Source organism: Mustela lutreola, chromosome 4 (genome assembly GCF_030435805.1).
Source record: "Mustela lutreola isolate mMusLut2 chromosome 4, mMusLut2.pri, whole genome shotgun sequence".
NCBI lineage: Eukaryota > Metazoa > Chordata > Mammalia > Carnivora > Mustelidae > Mustela > Mustela lutreola.
In genome coordinates this window covers 148,992,991-149,018,718 of record NC_081293.1, presented here as the reverse complement: position 1 = coordinate 149,018,718, position 25,728 = coordinate 148,992,991, and the positions used below count along the sequence as shown (strand labels likewise).

At 44.5% G+C, this 25,728-nt stretch overlaps 1 protein-coding gene across 1 annotated transcript in view; it reads right to left on the bottom strand.

Annotated features, from left to right (window-relative positions):
- The window catches only part of DNAH11 (dynein axonemal heavy chain 11), a 322,374-nt gene that overhangs the window by 92,540 nt on the left and 204,106 nt on the right, over nucleotides 1–25,728 (bottom strand). Inside the window, exons 55-61 of the mRNA XM_059171331.1 lie at nucleotides 25,200–25,361; nucleotides 16,711–16,944; nucleotides 12,478–12,624; nucleotides 7,117–7,230; nucleotides 5,397–5,540; nucleotides 4,594–4,776; nucleotides 2,526–2,627 (exon numbers count right to left, since the gene is read on the bottom strand). Of these exons, the coding sequence (XP_059027314.1) occupies nucleotides 2,526–2,627; nucleotides 4,594–4,776; nucleotides 5,397–5,540; nucleotides 7,117–7,230; nucleotides 12,478–12,624; nucleotides 16,711–16,944; nucleotides 25,200–25,361 (1,086 nt within the window). The remainder of the gene's footprint in view (nucleotides 1–2,525; nucleotides 2,628–4,593; nucleotides 4,777–5,396; nucleotides 5,541–7,116; nucleotides 7,231–12,477; nucleotides 12,625–16,710; nucleotides 16,945–25,199; nucleotides 25,362–25,728) is intronic.

Here is a 25,728-nt window from a genome sequence, read left to right as displayed (position 1 = left end):
ACCAATGAAGGTGGTTTTTCTAAAATGAGTACGCTTGCTCTAAGTTTATCAACAGTTTGCCTGTTTTTATCTCAGTAGTCACTGGGTATTTACTGAATAGCACGGACGGCACAGTAACAGGAAATACGTGTGGATGGCGTGGAGAGGACAGGGTGGCCGAGTCACGTGGGCTATTAGCCATCGTATCAAAGTAGCGACCAGAAAGAAGACATCTTTTAATGACTGAATAATAAAATTGAGGACCCAATTTAATCCCTTTCTGTTATTTTCTAAAAGTCAGTACCTCCAGCTCTGCTCTGGAAAGATGATCTCCCTTGTCTTTGGAGAACCTGCCCTTATATCTGGGAGATGCTCTCTGTTAGCAATTGCACTTTTTCCCTACACACTGCACAGACTTTTTTTCCATGCCAAAGTCACAAGTAGTGGCCTCAGACACAAGCAGGTCTAATTCTGGCCTCAGTGTGTAAGAAGCTGGGCTTACGCGCTGCCTGGCTGCTGTGAGCCCCAGACTCTAGGACTACCATGGCCGCTGAGTTTACCTGCTCAGGGACCCATGGCAGGATTCACTCCGCAACGGGAACATCCTCCCCGAAGTCTAGCCTCGGCTCCCACTCCTTATGCTTTACCCTCCCACTGGACCAACTCCCTACATCTGTGACCTTCACAGCCACGTTCTCAACTCTACATTCCTGAGCCAGGCCTGCCTCAAACTCCAGCTCTGACAGCTCAACACCTAACACCTGGGTTTTCTACAGGATGAGCAGAAACGAACATGTATGCGGCACTGACTGTGTACTGCACACTGAGCAGTATCTCAGTGCAGCACGAGTCATAGACGGAGTGGGGTGGGTGACAGGAACCATGCCCAGCTAATTTAAGCTACAGGGAATTTATGGGAAGGGAATGGAGACTGAGGAGGCTATTAGGGAGGGAAAAGGGCACAGAACCACATAATAGGCACCCAGGAGCTCCTGAGGGTCTTAGGAATAGGAATTCCTCCCAAGTCTCACCTGGACCCTGTCTCTAGAATGCATGACCTCTGTCAGCTGTCTTTATTCTTGTGCTCATGGTTCAAATTCTAGAGACTGAGGAGAAAAATGGCAAAGCTTGGATCGTAGATCCAGCCTTTAGCTGGAGAACAGAAGGACATCTCTGGGAAAAGCCCCACCTGAGTGTTTCCAATGAGGAGGGATCATTTCCCCCAAGATACTTCAGCCTGTTATCACCCACAGAAGGGAGCCTGGATCCTAGGTCGCCACAGATCACAAACGCCCACCTTGAAAGGCAGCTTACAATCACCGTGTTACAGAAACAGAAATGAAGCTCCGGGCATTACCCAGGTTGCCAGAGTTGGACAGTCTCATCATCTCTGTGCAGGGCTCCGTGGGCTCAGTAGCCCTCTTCAGGTCCCTGCCCCCTCTCCACCTGCCATCAGCCAGCCAGCCAGCCAGCCACCTCGCTCTCTCCCTCACCATTGCTCCTGCCTTAGCGGAGACCCTACAGGGACCCACTGTGGGCCTCAGACTTGTCTTCCTGCATCCAGGCACTTCCCACCCTCCTGCCCTTACTCAGTTGTTTAAAAGGTAGTTTGATCACATCACTAGCCTATTAAAATCTTTCAAAATGTCCAATTTCACCTGTCTGGTAACATTTAAATTCTGTAGCAGAGAAGTCTAAGAAGGCCTTTGCTCCCCTGTGCACGTTCAATCCTGGTCACTCCGTGCGATTCCCGACCTTCCCCCCAATGCTCGTGTTCCGTCGGGTTCTGGCCTATTGAGTTTCCTCAAGTACACCAACTCCATTTCCTTCTTTTTCTTTATTCTTTTCTAGGAATACCTTTCTCAGCCTAGTTATCCCCGGGATTCCTAGGAAACTTTTGGAGCCCGTGTCAAGTACAGCTTCCTTATGAAATTTTCTCTAATTTCTCCAGAAACAATCTTCTTTTGGTGTCCCCTCACAGAGACACACAGTCACAAATGTACTTACAACACCGGGCTGGAATGACCGGGTGCATGACTATATTTGTAGCTGATGTTCTCTAAGCACTTACCATGTGCCCCGTTCCATGATAAATTCTGAATATGAATTACTCTCATTTAATCCTTAGAGTCCTACCCAAAAAGTATATACTGTTATAATGCTGATTACACAGATGAGCCTACAGAGGCTCGGAGAGGGGATTTAAGTCTCGAGGGGTGAAATCGTACATCCTGGAGCCGGGATATCCGCCCAGGCAGTCTAGCTCCAGGGTCCAGGGTCCAGGGTCCTTGCCTTGAACCACCTTGTGCTACGCTGCTCCTTCTGCCCCCAGGCCAGGAAGGATTTTTAATGGGCAGAAACCATCCACATTTCTATTTTTTCAGGTCAGGGTCTAGCACGTAGCAGACAAGGAGTATCTGCTGAACGAGTAGGTAAATGAGTGTATGGAGGAAAGCTCAGGCTCCTTTATGCTTGCGTGGACTCAGACATGACCCCATCTGGGGGTGGGGTACCATCTCTTCTTCAGTGATGCGTTTTGCACTCACCTCAAGCTTTTTCCTGATAGCCTCGAGTTTTTCAGTAGCTGCAGCCAATTCGAAGTTGGCTTGGGCTAACGCTTGCCGTTTGGGCTCCACGTCACAGTAGACCTGAAAATCCATATGGGGTTTAACTCATGGGGTAGGGAGAGGCAAAGAGGACACATAATCATTCAACCCTACATCTCAGCGAAGCTTTGACATTAAAACTCCCATCTCACCTGGCTACTTGGGCTTTATTTCTTAGCCATGGCCCTGCTCAATGGCAGAGCCAAAAGTGACACGGCCTTCCTAGTTCTGTCTGGTTGTTCCTGACTGAGTCATTGTTTCCAGACAGGAGAGACACACATCCTTGCCTAAAGTGCTATAGACAATAAACAACATTCAGATGGTACCGTAAGTATGTCCTAAAATTGGAAGACAATCTTTCTATCATTAGGAATTGCAAGAGGCAGGAACTATAGTTCAAGCAGGGACCAAGTTTTGATTTTAAGGCAGAAAACACGTGTGGAGAAATTCTCTGAACCCAGGAAGGACCATGGGAGACAGCCTCCCAGTGTTAAGCGCGCTTCCACTCTCCAAGTCCCTGCCAACATCAGGGTACGTTACTTCAACAGGTGGTTTGAGAACGTGGGGTACCCACTTTCTTCCCTGTTAGCAAGAGAGGAAGGAAGTGACGTTTTCTTTACTCTTTTAAAGTAAAACCACACAGAGCACAGCCACAGTCTAGCTCCATGCTCATTTTTCAACCTATGGTGCAAAGAGAGCACAGGGGTCGGACGTTTTCTCAGGGAGAGAGGCGATATGTCAACTACCATCTGTCCAAAAGCTTGCTCGATAGACGCTTCCCCTGAAGAGACAGACCAATGGGGTCCTATTCCTGTGAGTCCCCTTCATAGGGCCCCGACATAAAGGCTATATAACCTGGTTTTACAAAAATCATTTTGGGACTGCCGTTGATTACACTTGGTATTTCCTCTGTAATTCTATTTTTGCATATAACATATAATCTTCCAAGAAAAAAAAAAAAATGAGATTGTTCTTCCGAGTCAAGGGCCATGCACTGTTCCCTTTTTACATCCAGCCTTCTGCAAAGTGCTGGCAAGACAAGCGGCAGGTGCTAAGTACCTGATAATTGAAATGATCATTGCTCTCTATGCTGTCTGAACATACAAACTTTTGGATTAGACCGTAATATGGTCACAAGTGTATTTGTCGTTAAAATACTAAAGCAAAATAAAGTGGGGGGAATCTATTTCCTCATCTCATTAAGTCTACAATAGATGGTGTCAATTTCTGCATTGAGCATAGGCACCAAGTTGAAACATGAATTAAGACCTGCGGTTGTGTCGAGTCAATGTAAAATTAGTATCTATTTTATTTTTAAAAATTTTAGGAGCGCCTGGTTGGCTCAGCGGGTCAAAGCCTCTGCCTTCGGCTTAGGTCATGATCCCAGGGTCCTGGGATTGAGCCCCACATCCAGCTCTCTGCCCAGCAGGGAACCTGCTTCCTCCTCTCTCTCTGCCTGCCTCTCTGCCTACTTGTGATCTCTGTCAAATAAATAAATAAAATCTTTAAAGAAATTTTTAAAAAAAGATTTATTTGAGAGAGAGCGAGAGAGCACACAGAGGTAGAGTGAGAGAGAGAAACAGACTCCCTGCTGAGTGCAGAGCCTGATGTGGGGCTTAATCCCAGGACCCAGAGATCATGATCTGAGCTGAAGGCAGATGCTTAACTGATGGGCCACTCAGGCACCCCACAAAATTAATATTTTAACATTAAGAAATATAATTAATCTACCAGCAAGTTTTTAATCAAATCAAATCAAATTAACTGCTATTTGATCTACAATAGCTGATCACTCTATCCTAAAAGAAAGATAGTTTCAAACATTTCAAATATCTTCCTGTGTAGACCTCTTGTTTAGTCTGATATTTTCAGATCTCACTCTGAGAACTTCATCTTATCCAGGCAATTAAACTTCACACTATTTTCCTTTTTTTTTGCCACCATAAAAATTAGTATCCTGATGGTCTTTGTGAGTAACGGCTGTAGCCCAGTGGAGTAAGACTGATACCTCATAGAACTTCACGATGTTGATGACCCAAGCACATAGACCAGCGGCTGCAAAGGATTTGGTCCGAATCAGGCTTGGATTGAACTCTGGGTCTTTCAAATACTGCTCTTTTACTACTTTTAGACAGTTCTCTGGAATGTGCTCTTTGTCATAGTTAATTAATGCTTGCAAAAAATCATCAACCTGTAAAGCAAAAAGACTGATTGCAATGAACCCATTTTGGCTGCAGAGAAAATTCCAAGATCAAAAGTTAAAACCAGCTTTTAGGACTCACATCACACAAAGGCAAAATTGGCAAGCTGCATTTATCCTACTGTTTGACTTGTTCAGTCTTTATGGTATGAAGTGAGAATTAGCAATGGACACTTTCAAAATCTCTTCTATCCCAGGGTAAAATATTCAGTCCCCGCACAGGAGGCATTCACATTTTGAAGAAAAGACAGAAAAGAAAAGGAAAAACACCTACCAAAAGCCCCTCCGCCTCACCTTCTTGTGCATTAGTACCATTTTTCCAGCATAAGAAATCCATGTAATTTTCTCCCTCCCACACTTAACTGCTTTCATAATTTTGCAAATAATTAGCAACCTTCCGAGTGCTGCTAGTGTTGACTTAGGTATGCTGTGAGCCCAAGCTAACCTCCAACCTGGCAAAGAAAAACTGTAAGTCGAGAGCAGACGTGGTCGATTACACTGACAAATGCAATGATGATCTCCTTTGGTTTGAACATCGTTTGCTGTCAAGTAGAACCATGGGACTGAGAAGAGAAACTGCAGGGTGTTCCTCTTGCCAGGCTATCTGATACCTTTCCCATGAAGACTTTAGCTGCTTTCCAGCTCCGGTCTTTAGGCACTCTGCCCCAGGGAGCCAGGAGGACCATCACGGCCGCGGTAACGTTGGTAACGGCATTCGGTGGGTTGGGAAAGGCTTTCAGCTCAGTGAGATTGACCTGAAGAAAAGCAGAGCCACACTGAAGAGTGGGGCAGGGCTGGGGAAGAGCCGTGAAGTTAGCAAGCTGGTCGTCAGGGCCCCCTCCCTCTCCTTGTCCCACCAGTCTTGGTTTGGCAGTCTTTGCGGCCCAGTGACGCCATCTTGGGACCCCAGGAGGTTAGGTTCTCACCAGACACTTTTCTGATACTCTGGAAATTGCACTGGTCTTTTTTCGCTTCCAAAAAATTCTCCATCTGATACACCACTCCATCTGAAGAGCCTGGTTCGCCAAGACCAGGGAATTTTTATACACAAAGTCTTTAATGTGTTTATGGGTTCTATCCTACCTATGTAATATATCTGCATTTTAACCAGGCCCCTCCCAGAAACATCATCCCTTGGTTGAGTCTCTTGGTTTTGTTTTCCTGCACAGAAAACCTCTTTGATTACACTGTATTGACTCTCAACTGAGAATGTGCCCAGATAGGCTGAACCTACTCTCTGCACGACTCCCTAAACTCCTCTGGTTAAAATCTTGATTTACCCCCCATTGGTATTAATGTTGATATGAACTACTGGTGTTAAGGCAAATACTTTGAGGCGGGAATTACTATCTATGAGCAGTAGATGTAAGTTCATGAGACAGGATTTACAAAACTAGATACTTCCTGTAACATGTCATGAGCTACCTAATATACTCTTGCTTATAAAACCTACCAAATGTTCAACCTGGTGCTTCTCCCTTTGTCCCTCCCCCTCTGTGCATGCTCTGTTTCTCGCTTTCTCTTTCTCAAATAAAATCTTAAAAAAAAAAAAAAAGGAAAGAAAAAGAAAAAGGACTTGAATGATTTCTGTGAAGGGCAGCTGCAGTCTGGATCCTTTACTCTTTGAGATCGAATCTTAAGAACCTCAGGCCTGGTAATTCCCCAGGACTCTCCCTAGAGGCCTAGTGGAACCCGAGTACAAAACGAGCTGCGGATTCCTGAAATAACAGTGACCACAATTCCATTTTTCCTTACAATACCCTTCTGACTACTACACATTATTTTCTCTTAGGGGAATTCGAATGCTCAATGAGGTTTTGCTAACAAGCTGAAGCCAGGAAAAATGATGTGGGCCAAACCTAGGTATCTCCACCTCTATTCTTTTCATGAGGATCTCTCATTAATGCCCCCTTCTTACATTCACAGGAAATAAAGAGTACGCACTCAGTTCTTAACACACAATGTGAACAACCCAGTTCTTAACACACAATGTGAACAACCGTATTTGGTACGAATCCAGCTGCTAACAATAGAGCTGCCTCTCATGAAAGCAGAAATCCCACGGGATTGGAAGTATTCAGGAGACTGCTTGATGAGGTGCAGAAGGACAGAGCCCAGGATGGCAAAGGAAGCCACACTATTAAGGATGACCTCAAATGCTTGTTCCCACTTTAATATTTTAGGGGACTCACGTTCCTTTCAAAAAACAGAAAACAAAAACAAAAACAAAAAACCTCGGTTGCACGGAATCCACTGAGTTCAGTTATCCAGACTCTGAGAACCTTTAAATACCATGTGGCAGAATCCCATGAGCCAGGTAACAGTCTTTACCCTGTTGAGCGTGTTGAGTGCAGCTGTTGCCGCCACGAGCGCAGGCTCAGCCTTGAGCACGTCAGCCTCACACTCTCTCTGTTTCTGGGACACTTCCGTCTGAATGGTTGTCACCTAAACAGTGAGGAAAAAGCACACAAACCCACAAACACACATTGTCACCTTGGATCTCGCTACTGAACACCACAGGCTGACGCAGAGGCACTGACTCAGTAACCCTTTTGTCTCTATTTTCAACAGGCGAGGAGTTTGTCCTAAGGACCAATTTCTCTCAGGCACCGTGTACACACGAAGCTTTGTATATGCGCTGAATACAGTCACACACCCCAACTCAAACGGACTCAAACACTGAAGTGCCCCAAGAAGGGCTCCACTTTTAAGGTGGTAATAATAATTTCAAGATGGAGCGATTCCTGTGCTCTTCCATTTTCTTTTTGGGAGTGTCCTGGACAAGGGGAAATCCAAGTTGGATCAGTAACATAGGCAGAAAATATTATTGCTAGAAATCTCTATCTGATTTTTGTTTACATTTGCCCGAAAGCCACATTGGTTTTTCTTTAGGCAAAGAGGGGAGGATTTTTTGGTTCAACTGACTAGAAGGTACTGTTCTTTCTGTGTGTGTGTGTGTGTGTGTGTGTGTGTGTGTGTTTTAAAGATTATTTATTTATTTGACAGACAGAGATCACAAGTAGGCAGAGAGGCAGGCAGAGAGAGAGGAGGAAGCAGGCTCCCTGCCGGACAGAGAGCCCAACGTGGGGCTTGATCCCAGGACTCTGGGATCATGACCTGAGCCAAAGGCAGAGGCTTTAACCCACTAAGCCACCCAGGTGTCCTTTTCTGTGTGTTCTTAACCACTGATCTAATCTTTGTAAAGACTAAGTACTGGTGTCTCTGAGGACCTGGCAAGAAATGAAAGCTAGGAGAGCCCAGTTCTGTCTTTGGCAAGGCAACAACCACACTGATGTGCACCCCACTGGTGAGGAACCAGCAGCTCCCTTCACATTCCAGAGAGGGGGGCAGCATCAGCCTCCCGAGGTGAGCACTGATGGTTTGCCTGGAGGGAAGCCATGCTGGTAAACCTCAACCGGGACCAAATGAGAAGCTCTGTAGTTTTTACCCTCCTCTTCCTCGTAAGACATGTATACAAATCAAATGGCCAGGAAGAGTCCATTTTGATCCTTGGCAGAAACTGGAGTTTCAAAGCTACGGCACCAGGCACCAGAGTCCAGTCTCCAGGGGGCCCAGCTTTCAGGAGTGGTGACCAGGGCAGGTAACGTGTGAACAAAAGGGCATTTCCTCAGCTGTGTTTGGAATGAACAGGTTTAACTCTACCATAAATTTAACAGTGCTTACAACAAATTACGTTGTCTAGTACAGCTTTATTAGCGGTAATTACCATTCTTCTGATTAACCATTATTTTGCTGTATACTGTGTACTGTAGCTTTTATGAACATAATTGGTTCAGGGTAGAGATGTGATCTCCTGCCAATCTGTGCACAGCTACCGTTAAGTAAATAAGAAAACCCTGCATGCTTAATGAGAATCACTCCAAACCCCTCAGAACTGCCAAGAATGGACCACAAAAACTGTCAGACCAGGACACTGTTGGTATGCTAGAGGCCACCGCCACCAACAAAAGGGAGCGGAGAGGGGAGTGAGTGAGTTCATACTGCAGGGTTACTTACCTTCCATAAGGATGCATTCAATCTATAAATGCTATTGGCCACTATTTATAATAGCCTCATTTTAAGTTGGTCTCAAGATCACAGAGTATTAGTCCTAGGACAGCATTTCTTTTGAGGGCTGTTTCGATGAGACTGGGTGTTGCTGTTCTTCATCTGACTCCCTTACTGTACCTGGAGTATTATTCTTTGGGCTAATCTTTTTAACCAGAGTGGTCTTGAACATTAACAAAACCCCACAAATGAAAATGAAAAAAAAAAAAATACCCTCGGTCAGTCAACTTATTTCTTATTTCCAATCCCCTCCGCACACTTTTGTTCACAGATCTTATACCACAATCACCATGGGGAACTGCACCCAGGGCCAAAGCTAGGACACTTGGAGTTCTACGAAGGACTAACATTTAACTCCTTCTACCTATTCAAATTCTAAGGTACGATCATTTATGTATTTCAGGGGCAATGACAGTGGAGTGGGGAAAATGCTGTGTATCTTAGTGACCTGGTAAGTCTCTGTGCAGTTTCCTCTGCCCCGTGGCTCCTGGGTAGTGAGTGGTCAGCAAGGTTCAACTTGGGACAGTAGGGAAGAGCAACACAGATCACTTGGAATGTCTTTTCTTGACTGCTGTCTGTTAAAGCAGAGTATTGGAGATACTCCCATTCTTGGATACACAGTACTTTTTTGCTATTTGTCAAAAGCTCCTTGCAAATGGTTCGTGAAATTTAGCGATGCTCACAGAGAATTAAGTACTAATAATGACTTAATTATGAGCTGAAGGATGTTCACCTAAAAACGCATATGGTAAAGCCCTCACCCCAGCACCTCAGAATATGACTATATTTGGAGACAGGCCATTTAAAGTGGTGATTAAGTTCAAATGAGCCTATGAGAATGGGCCCCAGTCCAGTCTAGTGGGTGTCCTTTTAAGAGGAGGTGCTCTGGACAGGTTCGAGGGACGCCGTGATGTGTGCACGGAGCAAAGACCCTGTGAAGCCAGCGAGAAGGTGGCCGTCTACGCTTGTAGATGGGGCCTGTCCTTGAGAGGTTCTCCAAGGGGAGAGGGAGAAACAAACCTGCCTCCTAATCTCGGGCTTCCAGCCTCCAGAATTGTGAGAAAATAAATTCCTGCTGTTGAAGCCATGCAGTCTGCGGCATTTTGTTGCAGAAGCCCAAGCAAGCTGACACACTGCTCTCATCTGCCTTCAGACCCTAGGAAATCCCAGAGGAGCCTTCCAAATCCAGCCATTCCCACCTTTCGAAAAGACAGACCAAACAACAGAAGACCTCTCCAAATCAAGGAGGATGTGCAGCTTTTGAGGAGATTATATTAGCCTTGTGATGTGGCAGGTACTTTAACTCATGAGGCTTACACTCAACTCAACAAAGGAAGCAGCGTGAAAGGGATCCGAGGACCCATAGAACTTGGAACGGGTAAGTCAAACGAAGCTGCAAGAACTAGATTTCATAGGTTTCATGGTGCTCGTGTTGCTTGGTCCCTGCTGGTCATGTCAGTGGTTTGAATGGCTCTTGACTGTTTCACGAATCCAAAGGAACAATTTCAAGCTGCCGCTCTACAGGGGATGGCAAGAGGCAGTCGCTATCTGCTTCGTCATGTTAAATATGGCAACGTACTTCTTAATAACTTCTCGTGCATTAAGCCTTGAGATCCCAACTTCATAGGGTCACAGTGGTCCCATATACCCATTTAATAATTGCATCCAATCTCGTATATTGCTGAACATAAGAAAAATGTGAAACCTTGACTCGATATACTCCTTCCATGACCAATCAATTTAAAAAATTCATTCCACCATGGCCTCCATTTGATTTTTATCTAACCCCTTATCACTAACCCAAATTATCTTGTCACTTTGTCTCCGGCCAGTCTTTTCCGTTATAATGGAAGCTACGAGAGGGTGTCTTGTTTGTCATATACGCTCAAGGGCCTAGAAGACTGCTGGGCAAAAAAAGCTGCTTAGTATTTGTTATTGATAATTAAATTGGGCATCATGGGTAAAGCGAAAGTATTTTTATTTCTTGGTATAGATTAGATATAAATATTGTATGTGCTGGGGCAATTGGGTGGCTCAGTCAGTTAAGCACCTGCCATGAGCTCAGGTCATGATCTCGGGGTCTTGGAATCAAGCACCACATGAGGCTCCCCACTCAGCAGGGAACCTGCTTCTCCTTCTCCCTCTGCCTTCCACTCCCTATGCTTATGCGCTCTCTCTGTCAAACAAATTAAATCTTTAAAAAAGCAGTACGTGTCTTTTCATGTTTGAAGAACTTCATAAAACAACCAGTCAGATGAGTATGCCAAAACATTTGCTAAAACATTTTTTTTTCCTTCTTTGCAAGGATGATTTTGCCTTAGAAATTCGCATGCAAGATGTGAAAATACCTCTGGAGCATTTCACGATCTCTAAAAGGTATTTGTAGAGATAGGTTGTAATAGAACAATTACTAGATCATCATATATGTAATGCTTGAAAAATATCCCTTGGGTGGAAATGGCTCATGGTAATCACATCATAATGTGATACATAATCACTTAACACAATACACTTTTAAGGACATCCTCTGCTTATTTGAAACTCAATGGAAACAATTATTGCCAGAATTAGGAATTATAGGCCCATCAGCCATGTCAAATGTAGCTTATCTTCAACTTAAAAATAAGGTTTAAAAAAAAAAAAACAGAAAACAATCATTCAGCATTTTGATTTTCAATGTACATTTCAACCCTTTAGTTGTGGAAGCAAGACATCAACATGCTTAATACCTATTAGAAAAAAGGGAAGAACAACTCAATTGTCTAAGAATGAATGGCAATGGTACTGGAAAGCTCAAGTCTTTCTGGCATCATAAAAACAGAAGAATAATGATATAAAGCCTACTGATTCAATGGCTCTAAGTGTGGTCATAATTTATATATTTTCATCAACTAAATCCCAGCTATAATCTTCTGTTTAAAATGAAAGAATATGTCTCAAACAAACGTATTCAATTTTCAAACAAATAAGACACCTAAAAAAGAAATACCTCCCTTTTGTGGCCAAAGTCCTGGTTAAAGAAGAGGACAAAGAAGTTATATTTATTTCAGAATTGCCAGTAACCCAGGCATAAAGAAAGCAGAACCTATATCATCTTAGAAGTCATTGTTTCCAACAGTAAAATGAAATACAAAACACCAGGACCTCAATCGAATCAAAAAGAACAAATTTGGCTTAGGATTTCATAATAAACTCAAGTTATATTATTAAAATGAAAAAATTTGAAAAACCATCCTGCAAAGTGATGGAATGGGCTTTGTTAACAATTGAGTTGTTCAATTTGCCTAAAAACTGGAAACCTTTAGAAACCTCAGAGGTGACTTCATGACCTTTACTGTATTACAAATAGGCCTGATGTTCAAGATCCACATCCATTATATGCTTGAATGAGCTCAGTATTTATTGTTCTTTCGTATCATTAAAAGAGCTAAAAGGGTGGGAAAATGCATAATGTAAAGAAAGGTCAAGTGGTAATCATGGTGTGAGATGCTGTTACATGTGTAACTATAATAATTCCTCAGATTTTATGCTCCCTGGAGAGGAAGTTGTTCAAAATTGTTCACCTACAAAGGTTTATTTTGTGCTAAATATAGCTCAGCACTCTAATGGTGGCATTAGCCTGACCTTTCGCTCCTCCGCGTCGGCAATGGCCTTTTCCCGGCTCACTTTCTCCGTCTGGAGCCCCATCTTTGTGATCAGAGCTTCGGCATCCTGACTCCTCACTCGCAGCTCGGCTTCCTGGGAGGCCAGGCGGGCTTTCAGATCTGCCACCTGAAGGCAAAGTCGGCATGTGGGAGCAGTTCCCCTCAGTAACAGCAAACAGCAGGCACGGCTTACTTTCTGTGGAAGGAGCGCACGGATCCCTACCCGTTTGCCTCCTTTCCCTCTTTCTTTCCCTCCTGTGACTTAAGTTCCATGAGCAAAAATGCAGCCCTATTTCCCTCCCAAAAAGGAACATCAAGAATCATGCTTTCCAGGGGTTTTTCTGGAAAAATGTCATTTCTGTCAGCACCAACTTGGCATTTATCCTCTCCTATAGTCAGGAAAGCGCCAACAGCCATCCCCACTGGAGCACATGTCCCCTGAGCACATGTCACTCACAACCCTGGTTTTCCGGTCCTGGGAAGCCCAGGCTCAAGGCAGCAGAGGCCACAGGCAGACCTGATGGGAAGACAAGCTGGAGGAGCTCCCAGCTGCTCTCTCCCCCAGAACGTCACTAAAGGCTCAGATAAGGCGAAGGCATCAGTACGCCCTGGCGGTTAGCTTACTTTGCATTTATTTAAAGTTACTTTGATGGAAATGCCCACAGACAGGTCTCATCTCGTCCCACAAAATAAGAAACGGTCCTCTTAGCTTCTCCCACCTCATACAACATTCAACTTAGTACCTACTACTGAAAGGCGAACCATGGGCAGCCCGTGGGGACCAGGAGGGGTGTGCAAAGCCCAGTGAGCATCCTTGATGGGCATTCCTCCTCTCGGCTCGCCAACTCAACAGCCTCCCTCAGCTCCTGAGGAACTCAGCTCTTTCTGAGGCACCAACAAACTAATCTGCTCTGAAGAATGATTTTGCCCTTTCAGTTGGGACTTCACGAGGCTCAGAAGGTACCACAAGGTTCCTAACTGGGTGGATTGTGTAGAAAAGCAGAAGTGCTGGAAAACAAACGTGACGCAGCTCAGAGACACACGAGAGCAGCTTTATAGACCATGATAACCACCTCTTCATTCTACTTATTTTCCAGAAGTAGGTTGTTATGTTTAAAAACTCACAGAAGCCAAGAATAACCATCATCACTTATGTTGACACAACGGCTCAAGGCCTGTCAGTGGTTTCCTCTTGAGGAACAACATCTCACTACCGCAGCCCAGAACTCTTGTGACCCCCCACCTCGACAGAGTCCACTTGCCCTCTGCCTAAATGACATGATCACTACTATTACTGTTACCTGTATGATTTACTGCAGGTTAAGCTAAGACGGATGTTTTTTAAGCCTGAGAACACAGGGTGATCATGTATAGTGACATTTGCTTGTCTGTTCTTTTTATCCATGTGAAACGCGCCCTATATTAGACTAAAATCAAGAGTCATCCAAGACACTAGGAGGAAATGGTGATTTCAAGCCCTGATTTCAGTTTCTAGGAAGCTGTTAGGTCTGAAATAACCAGTGACTCAAGTTCGGGAAGCGAAGCCTTATCTATGAAGAAAGGCCGTGAGGCTATCTATGATGACCTAAGCTGACATCCAGAGAGAGGATATGGGGCTCTAACAGGAATTTATGGCTTTACTGCAGTGAATAAACAGGGCTCAGGTTTAGACACGTATTTCGAATGGCCTGGATATTCCCCTCTGGGGAATGACTTAAGGCAGGTCTGTAGAGGACACATGTTCCAATATGAAGGCATTTTGTTCCCCACATAACCTGATCTCACGCTGTAAGTCTTCCCAATTGTCTACATAAGAAACTATGCTTTTTTTTCCATAATCAGTCTAATTTTTTTTAAAAGATTTTATGTATTTATTGACACACAGAGAGAGACAGCAAGAGAGGGAACACAAGCAGGGAGAGTGGGATGGGGAGAGAAGCAGGCTTCCTGTGAACAGGGAGCCCGATGCAGGGCTCAATCCCAGGACCCTGGGATCATGACCTGAGCCGAAGGCCATCGCTTAACTAATGGAGCCACCATAATCAGGTGCCTCCATAATCAGTAGAAATTTTAAAAAGTCTTAGGGAGATATTCAATCTTCTAATCTTCTAATCACTCCTCTAAGAGCATTCCCTGCACAAATACTTAATGAAAAGAAATCGTCAGTAGTCCTCCAATTAAAACTTTACATCTCTTCTTCTTAGACTTTCTGCCTTCTAGCCAAGGGGAACGAAGGAGACGCCAGCAGCCCCGGGCCTGGCAGACACCACGGAGAGTCTGTCCCTTTCTTTGTTCCTCTCTACCGCCTCTTTGTCTCCCCCAGCGGCTGGTCATGGTGTCACTCTGTTTTCAGACTCTCAGCTCTGGTGTCCGGGAAGGGGACTTGAAGTGCGGCACAGGCCATTTTCCCCCTTGCCAAGGCCTGCCCCACCAGTATGACAGTTCAGTTTAGTCAACACTATCATTTCCTGGGGCAAAGTCAACAGGTCCAGCAGGGGAAATTATCCAAAGGGACATTAATGCTCTGGGACAAGGATCTCCTGCACACAATGTCTTCTAGCTCAGCTGGACTCATAGGCAAGTCTTCACTAGGAAAAAGAGTCTTGATTTAAGTGAAATGGAAGTGGAAGGATCAGTAGAGAGAAGAAAAAGGAAAGTGATAGATGGCAGAGAGTCAAAGAGTAAGGTAATATGCACACACAGAGTAAAAGTACCCCCTCTTTTTTCTTTTGAAAGAAAAGGAAAAGATCCACAAATACAGATACATTCTTCGGGGGCTTCCCAACAACTATTCTTTGCATCACTTGATTCTAGGAACTGTCCTGGAAACCTCCTTACTCTGGCTCCTCTGCCCCTGTCGTGGTCCCCCTATCCACTATGGAGCATAGGTGAGTGGTTCCCCAAGAGCCATTCCCGGCTTCCGAAACGAAGGGCACAGGATGCAGGAGGTGCTTTGGCCACAGACTGTGTGGAAGACGTGGCCAGGCAGCCTTCAGAGTGAAAGGCACCACCGTGTGCTTATTTGTAGCCTGGGTACAGACAGGCCACGTGACACACCTGGGAAGGAAACCGGCCCAATCTCTTCAAATGGGGAGGACTATGACCAAGTGACAATCCTTTGAAGAAGCCCACTGGAATTCCTGGCCTGGAAGGGACCTCCAGGGAGAATTTTTCCTTCTCCATCCCTAGAGCCCAGATGCCTCAGAGCAAGCCAAGCCAGTCTCCAAAGTCTCCATGTTTTCTTTTTCTCATTTTTTTCTCCCCTGGTCACAGAGGCAGCATTGGGCTATGGACAACAGCTTTGGAATAATACAAATCTGGGTTCAAACTCCTATCTCATAGGTTCCATGGCCTTTAACTCCCTAAATTTCATCTATAAAAGTATAGTAGCAGGGCGCCTGGGTGGCTCAGTGGGTTAAAGCCTCTGCCTTTGGCTCGGGTCATGATCTCAGGGTCCTGGGATCGAGCCCTGCATCAGGCTCTCTGCTCAGCAGGGAGCTTGCTTCCTCCTCTCTCTCTCTGCCTTCCTGTCTGCCTACTATGGTCTCTGTCTGTCAAATAAATAAATAAAATCTTTAAAAAAAAAAAGTGTAGTAGCAACACTAACTTCATAAAAATGTTTATAATTTCTACGATGAAATGACAGATGTAGAGACCCACACATGGTTTGCAGAGTCTCTTCTGACTTCCTCTTTCCTACTGTCCTTCAAGGTAGCAGGGGCCTTATGATCGAGGACAAAGACCACACTGGGCACTTTGTTCGAAGAGAAATGATGACCAAAGGAGATGAGACACCGAGATGGGACAAAATGGCTACACTTAGGAACCTCAAGCAGAGCAAACTGTATTGTGTCACCAGACAGAAAATAACTCTCTTGAGAATCTGAGGCCAAAAGATTCCACTGCTGTGTGACAGAATTCCTAACAGTGAACACAGGGCACCAAAACAGGCAGACAGAAGATGGGAGTGAGCTATGCACTGAGTCAGGCCAACAAGTGAAGTGTTCTTTCCAAACCAGCATGAGAGAGGAACAGGTCAATCCCCTTCTGGATTATGAAAGCATGAGGAGTGTTGTTTTGGTGTCACTGAACTGCACGTTTTAGTATTGAGCATCTTATACAAATGGGTTGAAATGCTGTTTTCCAAGTAACTACCTATTTTTTCACTTTAAGAGCATACATTTTACTCAGTAATAACACATCCTGATCATACCTGAGAGGCTGTGGTTTTTAGCTTTTGGATGCCATTCATCAAGTGCTCTTTCTTCTGGGATACCTCTTTTCGTTTCTTCTTCAACAGATTCTTAAACAGCGATATTTGTTCTAGAAAACTCTTTGGGGTGGTATAGTTGTGTCTTCTTTCATTCTGGTAATACCTGGTACTCATTTCATTCACGCTGGTGTGAACGTGTGCCATGAAGAGGCTAATAGAATCTTTGTCCAGTGGCTGAAAATATAAACACTGTAATTCACAAGTAATTCTCCCAAATTAAGACAAGAATGCAATTTTAAAAAAGAATAATCGGAAAAATTATGTAGTTTTGTTGTTGTTGTTGTTGTTGTTTTTAAGCAGAACAAATTACAGGAGGATCTGGGAAGACTTGTTAGTCTTTAAGAGATAGCCACAGGATTAGAGAGATAACAATAAAGCATTCAGCTTTGCCAAGTAGGGCAAAGGATTTTTATGCGCTCGACATACCAAACCCAAAAGCCAACATATAACACAAACACAGCTTTCACAACGTGATTTTTATCTATCAAAATGGAGAAATTGAGACACAGTACTCTAACAAGGATTTTTGGTGTTGCTTTCAAACTAAACTGTAGCAGACAGATAGACACACACACACACACAGCTGAAACTGAAAAATACAGTTTTATAAGAACCCATATAGAAACAAACAGGATGGTAAGGCTTAAGAGAAAAATACCATTTCTATTCTCATTTGGAAAACAAAACAAAACAGAAAACAAACAAAAAAAACCCGAGTAACTTCCCTTGGAAGGTTTACTAGAGAACCCCCTACTATACCATTCATTGTTTTGTCCTCTATGACTTCTGAAGTAGTTAACTTTTTAATTTGTGGAGTCACATCTCCCTCATTTTAATGATTATTTATTGCATTCTGTACAAGATGAACCAGGTTCAATTAATCAAGGGAAGCCTAAAAATCAATTAATATGAATTAAATGAGCTACACCAACTCTTAGGAAAGTCACACATAATTTACCAAAGTGTTGTCAATAACGTTCAGACGTCTTTGGGAAAATTGCACACAAGCGGCTGGGGATGCAGCGTTTCCAACCTGCACCATTAATATTACAAACAGGGTTCGAGAGGAGACAAGCCAGTTCTTGTTGGTGAAAAGCAACCGCTCCCGAGCAATGTCTAAACATTAGCTTTCCCACCTCATGAAAATTCTGGGAGAGGGTTTTCAGTACATATATATAGGATCATCCTGCGTCCCAGAAATCCACCTCGCCAGTAACTGAAATAATGTTTTTAAAGCCAAAGGTATATATAGAATGATGCAAATCCTGAGTAGTCTTTGTTCTCCAGATCTGAGACGTGTTTAATGTTACCTAATAGGGGACTCAGAATGTAAACTTCTTAAGAAGTTCTAGAACTCCATAGAAATGAGATCCCCTGCGGGATTTTTTAAAAGACTTCCCTGCGACATAAACATGGATAGAAATGCATTCCTGTCCTAGCTTGTTTTAATGAACCAAAAGCGAGCACGTTTTTCTCCATGTAAATACTTCCCTGGCCAAGAACGTCCTTCCTCGAGTGGGGCGGGGGTCGGTGGGGGAGGACCTGGCTTCTACCCAACCATGATCCTTATGAGGAGGCTCCTAGGCTGCCCTGAAAAGCTCTCTCCAACAACAGTTTCATTTGTAAATCTGGGATGGAAGAAATGGTTTCCGGGAGAGCTGGAAGTGGCCCGAGACAACTTGTCTCAATGGGGCAAAATAACTATTGTTATCGGGCTTAACAAAATGGCACAGCATGGGAGACTTGCAGAGCCAGGGAGCAGCTGGTTGTAATTCACACTGTTTTTCAGAAAACTCTAATCGTTCCAGAACAGACCTCTTTGATGACTGGTCTTCCCTGCATTCTCAATTTGTCACTTTCTCTTATGATAAGGTCAGTAGTGACAGCACTTCCTGACATTAACAGCTGTGGCTTTTAAAAGGGTCATTGTAGAACTACTAATTGCAGTAATTTCATTAGCATAAATTATTTATTCTGCCATTCATTTATCTCCAGTTTTCTTTTTTTTTGGGGGGGGGGGCATTGTGCAGGGAGGATATGGCTGCTGGTGCTGCTGCAGAGAAGGGAAGGCAAGGCTGTATTTTTTGTTTTCAGAGATGCAGGCGGAGACTGTCCCTCCTGCTACATTGGGTCCCCTAAGGAAAACCAGGGGGTCTGATTCTGTCGTCATTCAGCAGCCAATCATGGTGAGAGCAAAAATCTAAATAAGCAAAGTGCCAGTATCACACGGTTATAAATCCAAGATTTCTCCACTGAAATGCCCGGGAAAACAATGTTGCAGCCGATGCGTCAATGGATACACGCGTGAAGTGGCTTATTCCCTCACAGTTAGAATGAAGTTTCATTTTGACTCTCTTGCTGGGCTCCCTGTAAACACAGAGACAAGTCTGCTATTTGGGGTGACGTTTCTCAAGCAGTGGCAGCAGTCGCCTCAGCAAGCCCCCCCCCCACCACCCTGCCACCTGACTCTTAAAGCAAGTGCCCAGTGTGGCCCTGGTGTTGAAAATAACAGACCACAAAATTCAAACAAAAACCAATACCAGAGGCCGATACAAAATCAGATCAAACACCCTGGGTTCTGCAGGATCTCACACCTGCCTTCGGGCGGCTGGTCTCAAGACTACATTGGTCCGTACTTTTTTAAATTCGGACTTTCAGGAGCTCTGTATTCCAGGAAAGAGAAGGTGGGACCAGAGAGGATGGAGATGAAAGGAAAACTCTTTTTTAAGTTTAACTTGGGATCATGTTGTAACATAGGATGTCCCATACCCCTTCCTTGAAAGTTGTTTTCGGGAATTATTTCTATGTTTGTTTTCTACAGCTCTATTGAAGCCTAAGTGATATACAAAAACCCACACATATTTAATATCTGTTATTTTATAGTAATTCCAAACTGCTGGGTTTAAGAATCCATTATTTGTACTTTTTAGCTCCTTTGGGGGTGCTCAATAATGGAGACTAATTAGATACTGTGGTTGTAAAATTGGTTTATTAAAGAAAATGTAATGATACGTGAAATGAGCAGTGCTGCATTTGAGCACTTCTCGTAAGTTCCCATAATGCTGATTCCCTCCGAGAAAAAAAAAAAAAGATTCTGGAGGCCGCTGGGGATCCTGGGTTTGAATCCTGAGACGTGGGGTACCTTCCCAGTTCTGTATAGCTGGGCAAAGGACAGCACTCCCTGCCCTGTGTCCCGCCCTCAGAATCCAAGATTAGATTTTTGGCGCTCCTTTGAGTTTGTCTCTTTTCTTCTTGTATTCTCTCCTTTGAGTCTGCCTCTTTTCTTCTTTTCCTTGTATTCTTTTTTCCAGAACAGTCCAACTACTCTTCACCAGTTCCGAGCAGGATTTAAGACTGTGGGTTCTGGCGTCCAAGGGCTGAGGGGGCCCTTACCTGCTCAGTGATCCTGTGCCACGATATCAGTCCCCCATCCCCTCACCTGGGAAGCCCAGGATCCCTTCCTTAGGGTGGTGAGTAGAGTCGATGAGCCCCTCTGCACTGGTGCTGGTCCCAGGAAGATGACTTCCGCTAGACAGGAAGTGTTAAATGCCACGAGTGTTAAATGCAGCACCCAGCAGTTTCCTGAACCACACACTGGTGTCTCCGTTTTGTTTTGTTTGTTTTTTACTTTGCCTGGTGAGTGCATTTTGTTAGGTTGCTCATGTCTTTAAAGTTTTATCTCTAATTGGAGAGGCTACTCTCTAAGGCGAAAGGCAATATCAAACCCAACCTAAACCAGCCATCTTCAAGAGTTTCCAGTCACTGAGAAGGTAGCCTCCCTGGTCTCTGACACAACATCCAGAGAAAGGAGCAACTGAGGACGGGGGAGGGGGGCTGGGGGGGGGGTGGGGGGTGGGCGGCGAAGAGGTGAAAGGCAACCCAGCTCCGCCTCCCAGAGCCAGTGGGACAAGGCAGATGTTGTAGCTGGTTCTGGAGAGGCCAGAAAAGCCACAAAGCTGTGATTTGGAGGGAGTGATGCCTCTGTTTGACTGACTTCAACTTTGGGCTTAACACCAAGTCCAGGTTTATAGGCAGCTATTGTAACTTGAACCTTCTTTCAAGGTGAAGGGGATTCCTAAAGTTTATCTAACCGCAAAAACTCTGGAAAGCGGAATTCTACCGCTTTTTGCAATTCTGCTTTTCATCTGATTAATCTACACAGGAAAAGAAATGCATGATGAACGGTGTATTAGTGTGCATGCACAGGAAGGGCGGGCTGAAGAACAGGGGAGGATGTTAACAGCCACGGGGGTCTCCCCTCCTGTCGGAATAGAGGCTTAAGCCGGTTAGAGGTGTAGGCAGTTTCAGGATAAATTTGATTGGATTTGCTTCTGTCCTGACTTTTAAAATGACTATAGTACTTCTCAGGAGGAGGAGATTTCCCCCAAATTTGCAGAATTTCTACTGCACAAGGCTTTCTACTTTTAAAATTCATATTGAGCAATCCTCATTTGTATTTCAAAAACAAAACAGTGCTCAAAGTCAGTAGGAAAAACACTGCCAACATACCTATCCCTAGCAAAGGGTTGCTTATTACTCTTCACACTGTCCCCACCATTTCTAAAACTCAGGGACTCACTGAAGAGATCAGTCTTCACGTACAGCCGTAAAGAAACTTTCCCCAGGGCATTTTTCCTGATCAGATCAGCAAATGCTAGTAAAATACGCTATTCATCTGTTACCAGATCTTGCCGCAAGCTCTGGATTGAAGAAGCAGAGGCATCGGGAAGTTAATGAATTTCATGGAGAAAAAAGCTGATGCTATTCACCTTACAGAATTATTCAGTTGTGCCGTATCCACAGGAGAGAGAACTTTAGCTTGTCAGGCGGCCGATATGCTCAGAAAGAACGGGTCCTCCACCTTGCTCGGCTCCCAGTGCAAATCTCACTCTGCAGTCAGAGTCTCACCTTTTCACGTCCCTTCTGTGATTTCTGCTTTCCTCAGCCCCAGCTCCCCTGGGTGTCTGTTACTCACTTTGAGTCAAGAACCAACACCACGGGGCACCTGGGTGGCTCAGTGGGTTAAAGCCTCTGCCTTCGGCTCGGGTCATGATCCCAGGGTCCTGGGATCGAGCCCTGCATCGGGCTCTCTGCTCCGCGGGGAGCCTGCTTCCTCCCCTCTCTCTCTGCCTGCCTCTCTGCCTGCTTGTGATCTCTGTCTGTCAAATAAATAAATAAAATCTTTAAAAAAAAAAAAAAAAAAAAAAAAACCAACACCACCACCGATCTTGCAACACCCGTCTCTCCTAACTTTTCCAGGGATACCCAGGGCGCCTTTCCTTCTCTCGCTCCTCACCCCACATGTCCCCATCTGCACTCCCAAACCTGAGGCGTGAGGAGTGTATGCTGACACCAAGGTGATACTTCACGAGTGAGTGTAGTCACCGGCCAGCTGTCATTTAGTTCAACACCAGGTAGCAGGAAAGTAGTGCAAAGCTTTCCTCACACACAGGCAGCGCGCACCACTGGGGGCCAGTTGCGTCCTGCTGGAAGAGCATATGTCCACACACACGACACTGCTTGCCTTTCACGAATCCTTTCCTCGGGGGTGAAAGGGGGTCACCTTGGAAAACGACCTCACCTTCAGCAAATAAGGTCAAGAACTGAGAAGGGCCTAAATGATGCAGCCACCATTCAGTCCTGATGTTGAAAATTCTAACTAAGGAAACGATTGAGTTAGTGCCCATTCAAAAAAAAGGTAAAAGCTTTTTCTGACCTCTGCAGACGAGGCACCACACATTTTTAGAAGAAGACAGACACATTGCACTCTGAATGATAATTCGGGAAGGTGGGAAAGTTAAATAAGCACAGGGCACTGAGACGAAATCATCTGGCTGAGCTGTTTGCAGGCACCATTCCGCTCAACAGACAGGGGGCTTAAGCACTTTTAAAATTCGTCTTTGACAATCGGCATCCTATAGGAGGCGTCATGACACCGTGAGATAGAGCCTAGCACCTGCCAGGACGGCTTTGGACGTAAAAGGATGCAAGTCCTGCCTCATCCAGCAGATGTCAATGGTCACTGGCGGATCAAAGCTCCGTCTGCTTCACTAGCTATTCGTCAGGTGGCACCTGACTTGGCAGGACAAAGTGCACCGGGGAAGCAAAGGCAAGAAACTTAAAGAAGCACCATGCCAAACACACTAAGAAAAACCATGCTACTTCCTAGCCTTGGGTTCCTCCCCTTTGAGAAATTAATATGAAGCTGAGAAGCACACTGGTCTTCAGCAAACCCCCATGGGTTCAAATGAACTGTTTAAAACATAATTATGAAGGGAACATACTGATTCTGTAATAAATTGGTATTTTGCACCCTTCTCACAATGAGGAGGAGAAAAAAACAAGGTCCTGTATAATTCCAGTAACGCAGTGACCCTGGAGAGAGCTTGAGAAATGTGTGGTTTAAATAACTGTCACTATTAATTGTCATATTTAATGTGTTTTCAGATTTTGAAGTACAAAGTATTTCTGGCAGACTTTATCTGATGCTAGTGGTAAGTCTCCATTTAAGTGGGGCTCCTTTGGCTCTTCAGGAAAACGCAGTGAAGGGGGAAAGCAGGGGCTCACACAGAAATTAACCTCTTCTGGGAGTGTCTATGATTCCACTTACCTACTCATGAGCACAAATTTATATCCCTTTCCCCCAATTTAAGAAGCATTTTGCAGTGCCTCCTGACCAGCGGGAAAACATGAAAATCACTTAAAAAAAATCAAATGATACATTCCTATTTTTCACTCGTTAGCCAGAAAGCCATTGTTTTAAAGGTCCAGGGAAGTGCATCCAATGTTGAGTATTGAGACGGGCAAAAGAAAAACTTTCTGGATGTGAAAAAAACATCCAGAAACAGAAGCAATCTTTTTTTTTTTTTTCCATTTTTAAAAAAGATTGTACTTATCTGACAGAAAGAGAGAGCAAGCACAGCAGGGGGAGTGGCAGGCTGAGGGAGAGGGAGAAGCAGGCTCCCCACTGAGCAGGGAGATGAGCTGTGGGGCTCAATCCCAGGACCCTGGGATCATGACCCAGGCTGAAGGCAGATGCTCAGCTGCCTGAGCCACGCAGGTGCCCCTTTTTTTCATTTCTTTACAGAAATGTTTTAGGTGTGTGAAAAAAGGAGAAAGGAAGTAGAAGTATTTGAATGTCATAAAGGCTTTATGATATATACAGGTTTTAGGTGCCGCATATCAGTTCCGCATCTAAGTAGATTAATGGACATTTCTGAAAAGACAATAAACCTCATTACAATACAGCTATCCATAAAAATAAGAAATGAGCAATAACACTAGTTGCCCACAAATAATTAGATAAGTGTGCAAACATGCCCAGATTTTTTTTTTTTCAAGATTTTATTTGTTTATTTGACAGAGAGATCGCAAGTATATCCCAGGACCCTGGGATCATGACCTGAGTCTAAGGCAGAGGCTTTAACTCACTGAGCCACCCAGGCACCCCCATGCCCAGATTTCTAACTATCTGGCCACAACAGATATTCAACAAAATTTGAAAGGATTCTTTGGAGAAGTGACAGTTATGCTCTTGGGATGAAGGGAGGCCAGAGGGGGTTGTCTCTGCTAACAAGACACTTTCAACGGGAAGCAGTCCTCATTCCTTACATAGCCCCGATTTTATTTTTGGCTCCGAGAATCACTTTTCATGTCTGACCCATGCTAGCTGTATCGCTCAGTGCACTCGGAAGACAAACCGCTCTGGGCAATGTCCGCAACCACCACCTTTCCAAGCTATCTAGTCATGAGGCGCGAGATACCAATAAATTTTCATTTCCAGGAAGCCTCAATGATACCTTTATGTTTGCATTCCTTTCCCGTCTGAGTTGGGAAGTGCACTGGAAGTGCTTTTTTAAACCTCAGGCAACCATTTTAAAATGTAATTGGATGTGCAAATTTCATTACAGTCAAATGACAAACCTAATTTATAGAACATAAATCCATAAAACAAAGAAGCAGATGCATTATTTGACTTAGTGACTGCTGATTTTTCACCCATCCATACCATAATGAGAAAAAATATCACAATCCATTGCCTTGCTTTGTTAAGATCAAGCCCAGCATGACTATGGGTGGCTGCTTTTTTGTTTGTAGATTTGAAGGATTCGTATTCAGCAAACCCTATTATGATTCAAGGAAGTAATGATCCTGGCTTTCAGGAGATTTAGTCTATAGACCGCTGGTGTGCTGCGTGTGCTGCCTGTGGGCACAGACATCTCAACCTGATACAAAAAGGTCAACCACCACATTCCATAGAATGAAAACCAAGATGATCTTATCTCTAATAAAAGGGATAGGAGATGTATTGTGGAAGTTACTTCTTTCTTGAGGACCTTTGGTCCAAGTGAGTATGCGTGTGTGTATGTGTGTGCACACGCGTGTGGGAGACAGAGAGACAGAGGGATTCAGAGGCTGACTCGGCATACCTCAATTCCCTTGGTTTCCTCAATGAACCTCCTGCTGACTGAGACCAGAGCCTCCTGCGGCCACGCATGAAACCAGTCAATAGCCGTGCAGTTAACTATGGCTGGGAACTTCCGAGCTCTCCCTCTCAGCGTGTGACCAACAGGAGAGAAACACAGAATGATCTGTGGAGACACGGGGGCAGGGCAGAAAGGGGAGGGTGAGGAGTGAGCCAAGAATTACATCGCAGTCCTAGACAATGAAAGCAAGGAGCGTAGCTAAGCATGACATGGAGCTATCCTAAAGCCCTAGAGAGGGGGAAGCGCCCTCCTTGCTAACCAAAGGATAAATCTGCCGCAGGTGGCTGCCCCTCTCGAACACTCAGAAACACAGCCGAGTACTTTCCTTCCAGCTGGTCCCTCTCCTTTTTTAAAAAGCATTTTGGATCATCATTAAGAGTTAGAAACGTATTCTTTTCTATTACCCAAGGAACAGAATAGCGATAGACCACAAATATCCAAACCAATATCCAAACCAAATCACCATGATACA